A 9,742-nucleotide genomic window follows, 5' to 3' on the forward strand; every position below is an offset into this window, starting at 1 on the left:
AAACTTCATTTGTAATTCACAATATATCTCATTTACTTTGAAAATCACAAAATCATAATCAATTTTGGTTTCATCACAAAGCAAAGCAAAGCTTAACTTAAAAATGTTTAGTTTTATTAGATTTTCTCCCATTGCATCACAACAAAACTGAGAGAACAAACAGATACAATATTAAACAAAATTAACATGAGAAAAGGGGACAATTATCTTAAAACCACATATTTTTGTTCACTATTTAAACCTCTGCTACTCTGATTTCAATTCTAATATACATAATAATAATAAGGCACACTGCCATAGCTTTGATAGTAGTACTGATAAGGATCAATTTGCACGGCGGGCTTCGAATCCTTGGGTTCGTCTTTCTTCGCCTCCACCGGACCAACGCTTACCAGCTCGGTGTATCCAACCTTTTTTCTTAGTAAGGTTGTTAGTTCAACCGAGTCTATACCCTCACCGGTCACCGCTATCTGGTCTTTATCTGACCCAACGAAAGACGCGGATACAACTCCCGATATACTAACCGCGATCTTCAGAGCTTTACGGGTTTTCTTGTCCCCGTCCATGCTCACCTTCACCACAATCTTTTGCTGCATTGTTAGTGAGTGTTTTTGATTGCTTCTCTCTCTCTAGAAAGTAGAAAGTATAGAAAGTAGAAGAAGCTTGAATAAGAGGAGGACTAGGAGAAGGTGTTTGAATTGAAGAGTGAGAATGTGTGAGAGGTTATTTATAGAACTAGAAAGGAAATGTTAGACGAAGGAAGAAACGACGACGAAGACTATGTCAAAGCAGCAGATGGAGGAGGGAAGAAGTTACCCAACCAAATAAATAAATATCATACAATTATTACTACTTTTTACACATATTTACCAAAATCATATTATGTTCACATTTATTTTTACTACTTCCATATCCAAAGATATCTTATGAAAAATTGTTAAAAGTTCATTTGGATCACCAAATAGAAGTTTTAAGAAAGAGTTAATTGTCCGGATGGTCCCTGTGGTTTCACGTTTTTTTACATTTAGTCCCCATATTTTGGAAATAGCAGGTATGCTCCCTATGGACGGAATGTAGTGTTGCCGGGAAAGTATAGAGATTCGTTTGTGGAGCCGGTGATGCGGTGGACGGCAGTTTGGGTGGAGAAGAAAGGGGTGGTGGGGTAGGGTGAGGGTGGGGTTGTTATAAGGGTATTTATGTAATTTTGCACCCACTTAATTGAATTATTTAACGCCCATCCATTACAGGGACTATTCGTGTAACAGTTTGTTAAACCACAGGGACTATAAATGCTATTTTTGAAAAGTTGGGGACAAAAGGTGAAAAAATGACAAACCACAGGGACTATACAGGCAATTAGCTCTTTAAGAAATTAGTTATATGTCCAGAGTCGATATTATTAAACCAGCATTCACGTCCCTTCCATCTTTTTTACCCTATAATTTCACAAAAAACTACATTTTTTGTCTTTTTTTCAATTAAATAATATTTTTTATACTTTTATTATTACTTTTTCTCTGTCCTCCACTCATAACCACTTTCAAAATATATTATAAAATTAGAGAGGGTGAATAGTGTCTCACCAAATTTACAAACGAACAGTAACAGTTTCTATCTCCTCCACTCACAACCACTTCCAACCACCTACATTCACTTTTCATGATATAAAACCTTATCCATCCCGGTACACATGAGCCATAATGCCTCATTCCAGCACGTTGTCACCATGTTGGTACGCATGCGCCAAAATGGCACATTCCAGCACGCCTTAACCATCCCGGTACGCATGTGCTAGAATGGCTCATTCCACTAAGGCGTCACCATGTCGGTACGCATGCGCCAAAATGGATTATTCCAGCATGTCGTCACCGTGTTAGTACTCATGCGCCAAAATGGTTCATTCTAGCACACTATCACAATTCCGGTACGCATGCGCCAACATACACCTCCTAAACACCTATGTTCCGAGACATATACACTCGAACGGAGGGCCACACACTCTCTTTTATGGAAGCAACACTGGACCAGGGGACTTGAAGGGCTATGGTCCAAAATGGCGCGCAAGGCCATGCGCACACAGGAGCAAACCCACATTTAATTAACGAACACTCAGCCAACCCAGAGTTTTCCTCCATGGGAACACCCACGTGTGCACACCATGACACCTCATGAAAGGGACAGATAGTACATGAGACAACATGCATCCAATCAGGTTGCAACAGGCTCTCCCCACGATGGACAAATCATGCAGGGGACAATAAGTACGAAAGGATAGTGACGTGGCACCAATCAACTTTCACCACTAGCTGTTCCATGATCTCCACCCAGAGTGATTACAGACGCGGCATAAGGTACCATATGTCAATGACATGTAGCCAATCACGTTGCACCATGCCGCCTCCACCCTTACAGACACTATTTGTCGTGTCAGAGGGGACCAAGTGGATGTTCCCTGAAAGCGACATTTGGCCCAAGGCCTATCATGCCTCAATTTTCTTCAAACCCTTCGGCTATAAATACCAGACTCCTCCAAAGGTTTAAGGATCCCATGTCTTTCACTCTCACTCTTAACACACACTTGCTTATTTCTTCGGAAAGGATATTTATTCTTAGGTCGTAGGGTGGTTAAAAGAAGAACCTCCAATCTATCCTTCTCGTAACGTGCTCACGGTATTATTGTTTTGCAGATTAGTTCTCAAGACGTCCTCAGCCATCGCGCTAGATGTGACCTCTTGTCGAAACTACCATCTTAGGTTCTATCCCCTGCGCTTAATTAAAACTGGTGTTCTTCATCAAATTAAATAGCTTAAAACTGACAAAAATTATTCAGTGGTATATTTTTAATATTAATTTATTGTATATTCGTTAGGATCAAAATTTTACAACCTTTCTAATAAGCTATAAAAGCTAGTATTTAGAACCCGTGCGATCCTGTGATACTATTAAACTGAACAAAAAGTAACGTAAAAACGTTGAATCACGTACACACGTTGGGGTGTGTTAATTCACAAAAATTATGCCGAAATGTAAAACATAGAAAACAATAGCTAACTCAACTTTACACGTTACGATAGGGTTTTTAAACTAGATAAAAGAAGAGATATTATTTAATTGTTTTTTATTTATTTTGTTTGATATATAAACACATTTAAAATTTAAAATTTGTGGTCATAAATTCATAATCAACGCAATGGTGTCGTGAGCAGCGACACTGAGAAGTCCCATTAGAGTTAGCTTCATAGAAAGAAAGAGTTCCATTAGTGTTAGCTTCATAGAAAGAAAGAGTTCCATTAGTGTTAGCTTCATAGAAAGAAAGAAGTAAAGAAAAGTATGGCCAAATCAGGTAGGGACATAACACATAAGAAAGTGGTTGACCATTGACCAATAAAAATAAACAAAAAATGAAAAATAAATTAGTGAGCAGAGAAAACTTGATAAGTAACAGCGTTCACAATACGTCCTTATATTCTCTGGGTAGCTTTTTATATTATGAAAAAGTGATTGCAGATAGTTGGAAGTGGTTGTAAATAAAGGAGATAGAAAATGTTACTGTTTGTATGTAAATTTAAAGGGACACTATTCACCCTCTATAATTTTTTTAATATATTTTGAAAGTGTTTGTAAGTGGAGGAGAGAGAAACGTATAAAAAATATTATACGAGTAGAAAAAGAAAAGTATAAAAAATATTATTTAATTTATTTTTAGTAAAATTATAGGGTAAAAAATATAGAAGGGACGTGAACGCTCTAACGGTGGGTTAATAATATCAACTCTGGAAATCTAAGGGGCTGTTTGTTTACCTCTTAATGAGGCTCTTAAAGGTTCAGACATCTTACTAGTTCAGCATTTAATGGTTCAGACTGTTTGTTTCATGAGCAGATGTCTAAATGGTTCAGACATTTGTCTCTGAATGGTTAAGATTTATACAGAGTCTGAATGGTTAAGACCTCTAATCTAAATTGGTCAGACATTTGCCTATGAACGGTTAAGCATTATACAAGCTCTTAATGGTTAAGATCTCTTACTGGTTCAACACTTAATAGTTCAGACCTCTTACTAGTTAAGCATTTAACCATTCAGATGTTGCCAAATAACACCTAACTAATTTCTTAAAACTTTTATTTCGTGATCCAAATAAACTTTTAACAAATAATTTATTTTTCATAAGATATCTTTGGATATCGAAGTCGTAAAAATAAATGTGAAGATAATATGATTTTGGTAAATATGTGTAAAAAGTAATAATTGTATGATACTTATTTGGCAAAGGTGGGAAACTTCTTCCCTCCATCTGCTTTGACACAGTCTTCGTCGTCGTTTCTTCGTTCGTCTAACATTTCCTTTCTAGTCCTATAAATAACCTCTCACACATTCTCACTCTTCAATTCAAACACCTTCTCCTAATCCTCCTCTTATTCAAGCTTCTTCTACTTTCTCTAGAGAGAGAGAGAAGCAATCAAAAACACTCACTAACAATGCAGCAAAAGATTGTGGTGAAGGTGAGCATGGACGGGGACAAGAAAACCCGTAAAGCTCTGAAGATCGCGGTTAGTATATCCGGAGTTGTATCCGCGTCTTTCGTTGGTTCAGATAAAGACCAGATAGCGGTGACGGGTGAAGGTATAGACTCGGTTGAACTAACAACCTTACTAAGAAAAAAGGTTGGATACACGGAGCTGGTAAGCGTTGGTCCGGTGGAAGCGAAGAAAGACGAACCCAAGGAATCGAAGCCCGCCGTGCAAATTGATCCTTATCAGTACTACTATCAAAGCTATGGCGGCGTGCCTTATTATTATGATTATGTATATTAGAATTGAGGTCTCATAAATTGAAAACAGAGTTGCAGAGGTTGTTAAAATAGTGAACAAAAATATGTGGTATCAAGATAATTGTCCCCTTTTTCTCATGTTAAGATTGTATCTGTTAGTTCTCTCAGTTTTGTTGTGATGCAAAATTGTATGTTTTGATGGGAGAAAATCAAATAAAACTAAACATTTTTAAGTTAAGCTTTGCTTTTGCTTTGTGATGAAACCAAAATTGATTATGATTTTGTGATTTTCAAAGTAAATGAAATACATTGTGAATTACAAATGAAGTTTATTCCATTTTACCTTAAATCCCTATTTTAAAATCATAACTAATTTTGGTTTTCACATAAAGGTTAACTTTTTGTAAAGTTAATAAGGATTATTATGTCCACTTTTCTCTAAAAGATGCAAATAACCTTTTGTATAAACAATTCCTAAAATCTTGCAGAATATTAGATTTTATCTCATCAAAACAAACCAAAAAAACGATATTTTCATCATAAAAGGGGACGAATTGAAGGTAATTGACAATCATTTTAAAACCAAAATTTGTGTACTCTGTTTTGACTTCTTCACTTTTGGCCATCAAGAATTTAATCAAAATCAGTCTTTGAATATAATTTTAGTTTTCATTTAGTCGACACTTTCCTTTAAAATGGGTGTGTTACATCTGAGCTTAATCGTGTTATTTAGAGATGTTTAGTTCCTACATAACATATGTGAATATCAGAATATGTATAAAATTTTGTATGATAATGTTGAATAACATTCGTTCCGCATTTTACATTAAACCAAATCATATGTTTTCTGAAGCGTTCAAGACGATCATAATATAATGAGAAGAAAACTGTTGGAAATTTTATAAATAACGAGTTGGTGCTAACCCGCGCGTTGCGGCGGGATGCCAATTATGAATGTTTCAGTATTACGGGCATTGTGGCGGGATGCCGATTATGAATGTCTTTAGTAACCTATAACACCACACTAAGGACTTTTACTTCAAAACATTCTTTTAATTGTAAGACTATGTGTAATGGGGCGTGGTTTCCCCCGTTAAAGTCGTTGCAAGCGTGATTCAAATAGTGCTACTACAACCATTATAATCACAAACCACTTTGTACATACTCTCACATACAAAATCCTTCACTATCTCTCTTATAATCACAAACCCTGTAAAGCATCTTCTCTTAATTCTATTATCATTGACTTAATTAAAAAAAATACTCTTCTCATTGACTTAATTTAAAAAAATAATAATTAGGTAATGAAAAAATAAAACTGGAATTCAATCAAAGAACCAAGGAACATATGTCGAGCATGAAATTTGCATTTATGCTTCATCGAATGTTGAAAGCTGGAATTATGTAAGGCATCTTCTCTTAATTCGTTACTTCAACCATTTCAAACCTAAAAAGATTTTAAAGCCATGTCATAATACAGGCCTAGTTGAAAATCTTTTTCATTAATAATAGTAATTACTCTATCAGCAATTGATAAACAACTATCAGAGAACCATTTTAGAACAAATGTAACATCGGTACATGTATGTACAAACCGATCGATATATTTACATATCAACAAAAAGGCATGATATATTTATATAAACACTTTCAAATTGCAAAAAGAGAGATCCAAATTCTGACAATCTCATAACATAAAACCCCCCTAAGAAATCTATAAAAAAACAAAGATATTATCTCTTTAAACTGCAGCAAAAAAAAAAAAAAAAAAAAAAAAAAAAAAAACATCAAAAGCGAGTAAACATAAAAACATGTTGGATTCTGGTCTTTACTTGAAAATACTACTACAAAGAAGGTTTCGCATCTCAAACCTGTTCGAAGAAAGTTTCTATTGGTTTATATTAAAAACTTCGTTCGCCAGAAATATATCCAAAACCAACTTTAACGATCCTTAATGCACTTTTAACGGCCTTAATTTGCCCTTCTCCTCAAACCTCTTTAAAATCCGGACTACCAAAAATGACGTCTCAAATAAACACACCTTTGGATACCATCCGAACCTGCACCAAGGGGGAAACACCCTTCAACAATCAAATCTCGATTTCCATTACCATGAACTCTGTATATGCAGAATTGGGGGGGGGGGGGGGGAATGGTGAACCTAGAGATAAAATTCTTCATTTTGTGAAAATTTTCCGGCAAAGAGACCCTAGAACATCGACCGGTGATAGCCACTGACCCTGTGAGTTTATGTATATTTATGTTGTGGTATGTGCCTGTTCGGAGGAGGTACGATGGTTGCTTGACGGTTGGTAGTTAAATGTGTGTATTTGGTGTTGATGAAGCAACGCCATGGTTGGCCGGTGGCGATGATGAAGGGACGTGATGGTTGGCCACGTTCTTGATGAAGCAACGCGATGGTCGGCCATTAAGGGACGCGATGGTTTGAGTTGAAGCGCCGAATTGATTACGAAGAATGGATATCGGAATTTGAAATGATGGGGTTTGGGTTAAGAAGATGCAACGGTTTCCTATTTAATAAAAAATTATATTCATGTTATTTATTTAAAGGGGAATATTGAATGTGAAGGAATTGTGAGATCTGTAACTTGGTATTTGTATAAGAAACGCCACGACCTTTTAGGATACACAGAAAAAAGAAACGACACAACTTAAGTTGATATACTTAATTAATTAATTAATTCAAGGGTTTTATTCAAGAGGTGTGATCTGAAGAGACACGACAATTAAATTAGCCAAAGACACCCTAAGTTACTTTTTGTATGGTTATATAATATTATATTAATTGTTAATATAATGATTATTTAATAATTAAGCCAAGATAAATGAGAGATCTTGTGCATTAAGTTTGTGTGTTGGAACCATAAACATGTGGGAAATTGAGCTTGTCCCACATAGGTGTAGAGATAAATCTTTTGTGAATTTATAATTAGAATTCTCTACACGAATGTATTCTTGTATGACAACTCACACCCAGTGGTAGCCAGGAGGGTGCGAAGCACCCGACCCGCGCCCGCGCCCGCGGCCGGGGCACGGGACCGGGACGAGGGCAATGGGCGCAATGTGGCGATGGAGCCGCCTTTAGTATTTTTTAGATGTGTCTTGGCTTGTGGTCAACTAAAGACTATTCAAGTTCCTAACTGAAAAATAGTTAAGTCTCAGAATTTATTCTTATTGAATTTTGTATTCAATATAGACTATTCAAGTTCTTAACTGAAAAATGATTAATTTATTCTTATTGAATTGGGTATTCAATGAAAACTGATCATTTTTCGAATTCTAGTGGGTGGTTATATACAAAGCTTGGTGCTTTGTTTTAGAGACACGAGAGTCTGAAACTCGTATGGTTCATACAACAAACACTAACGAATTTCCGAATTTTGGATCTCTGCGCACTCTTGTTTCAGGTATTGTTTCAGGTGCTAGGCTAATCCCGGCAGTACAATCTGCTTAGGCTGTTGTACCCTGGGAAACAGACGGGTTCACCTGGGTGGCCCGAAATCTGTTTTAAGGGAAGCGTGATCTTCACGTGCCTCAGTCACCATTGGTTTTCGTTTTATTCCTTATTTTTCCTTGTAATTTGTTCTTAGTTTAATTTAAATTTCTTGTATTGTAATTCTTTCAGTTTACTTCTGTTCTTCTTTATGTATTGAAATCAGAATGTTTATTAATAAAATTTGTTATTTTATTTATTTTGTGAACGGTCTCCTACAAGCTTAAAACAGATTTTTAAAACCCGTTCACTGTTTTAAAATTTTTTTATAAACAGTTTGTTTTGTTCATTAGCAAACTTTTGTAGTGTGTATTGGTTTTCTGTAAACCAATCTGTTTCTGCTATAAACTGATTGAATTTATATTCTTGTTTCAGAAATGGCTACTGTTGCAGCAACCACATCAACCACCGTTGGATCCACATCCACTACCATGGGACCATTGGTTGGTACCCAAGCGGCTCAAGCAGTTGCTAACCATGCTGAAAAACCAGAGAAGTTTACTGGTTTGAACTTTAAGAGATGGCAACAAAAAATGTTGTTCTATCTGACCACTCTAAACCTTGCGAGGTTTTTGACAGAGTCTCCTCCTGTTCTCGCAGAAGGGACATCTGATGTCCAATCTGTGAGTGCTATTGATGCTTGGAAACACTCTGAGTACCTATGCCGCAACTATGTGTTGAATGGCTTATCAGACGCCTTATATAATGTGTATCTCAAGGTTCCAACTGCCAAAGAGTTATGGGAGTCATTGGAACGGAAATACAAGACTGAGGATGCGGGTACTAAAAAGTATGTTGTGGCTAGGTTTTTGGACTATAAAATGATTGATTCAAAAACTGTGATGAGTCAAGTCCAAGAACTACAGATTATTCTTAGTGATATTCTGTCTGAAGGGATGAATCTGAGTGAAACATTCCAAGTGGCAGCAATTGTTGAAAAATTGCCTCCTAGTTGGGTGGACTTCAAGAATTACCTTAAGCATAAGCGAAAGGAAATGACTATCGAAGACCTTGTGGTTCGTCTTCGTATTGAAGAAGACAACAGAATAGCCCACAAAGGAGGTCAAGTTGAAGCTTCTGCAAAAGCAAACCTTGTGGAACATGGTCAATCCTCAAGGGGTCACAAGGGTAACAAAGGCCACAAGTTCAATGGAAAAGGGAAGAACAAAGGTGTTGACCTTGGGCCAAAGAAAGGTGGTGTGAAGAAGAAGGCTGGTCCCTTTAAAGGGAAGTGTTACAACTGTGGACAAACTGGTCACCGTGCTGACCAATGTAAAGAGCCTAAACGTGACACGGCTCTTATGGTTGATGATGATGGTATGCCATTAGTGGCCATGATTTCAGACCTCACTGCCATGGCGGAGGAGGTAAATTTGGTGGGTAACGAGCCAAAAGGGTGGTGGGTTGATACTGGGGCAACCCGCCATGTGTGCCTAGATAAGACCCTCTTTAATACATT

General features: G+C 36.7%; 2 protein-coding genes across 2 annotated transcripts; one reads left to right on the forward strand and one right to left on the reverse strand.

Annotated features, from left to right (window-relative positions):
• Positions 1-166: 166 nt before the first annotated feature.
• LOC110938084 (disease resistance protein RGA5-like) lies at positions 167-706 on the reverse strand. Its single transcript, XM_022180553.2, has one exon. The coding sequence runs from the start codon at positions 594-596 to the stop codon at positions 264-266; it is 333 nt and encodes a 110-aa protein (XP_022036245.2). The 5' UTR covers positions 597-706; the 3' UTR covers positions 167-263.
• A 3,668-nt stretch (positions 707-4,374) lies between these two features.
• On the forward strand, positions 4,375-5,007 carry LOC118491230 (disease resistance protein RGA5-like). Its single transcript, XM_035988814.1, has one exon. It carries the CDS (start codon positions 4,477-4,479, stop codon positions 4,810-4,812), a length of 336 nt encoding a protein of 111 aa, XP_035844707.1. The 5' UTR covers positions 4,375-4,476; the 3' UTR covers positions 4,813-5,007.
• Positions 5,008-9,742: the final 4,735 nt, after the last annotated feature.

This window comes from Helianthus annuus, chromosome 4 (genome assembly GCF_002127325.2).
Source record: "Helianthus annuus cultivar XRQ/B chromosome 4, HanXRQr2.0-SUNRISE, whole genome shotgun sequence".
Lineage (NCBI taxonomy): Eukaryota > Viridiplantae > Streptophyta > Magnoliopsida > Asterales > Asteraceae > Helianthus > Helianthus annuus.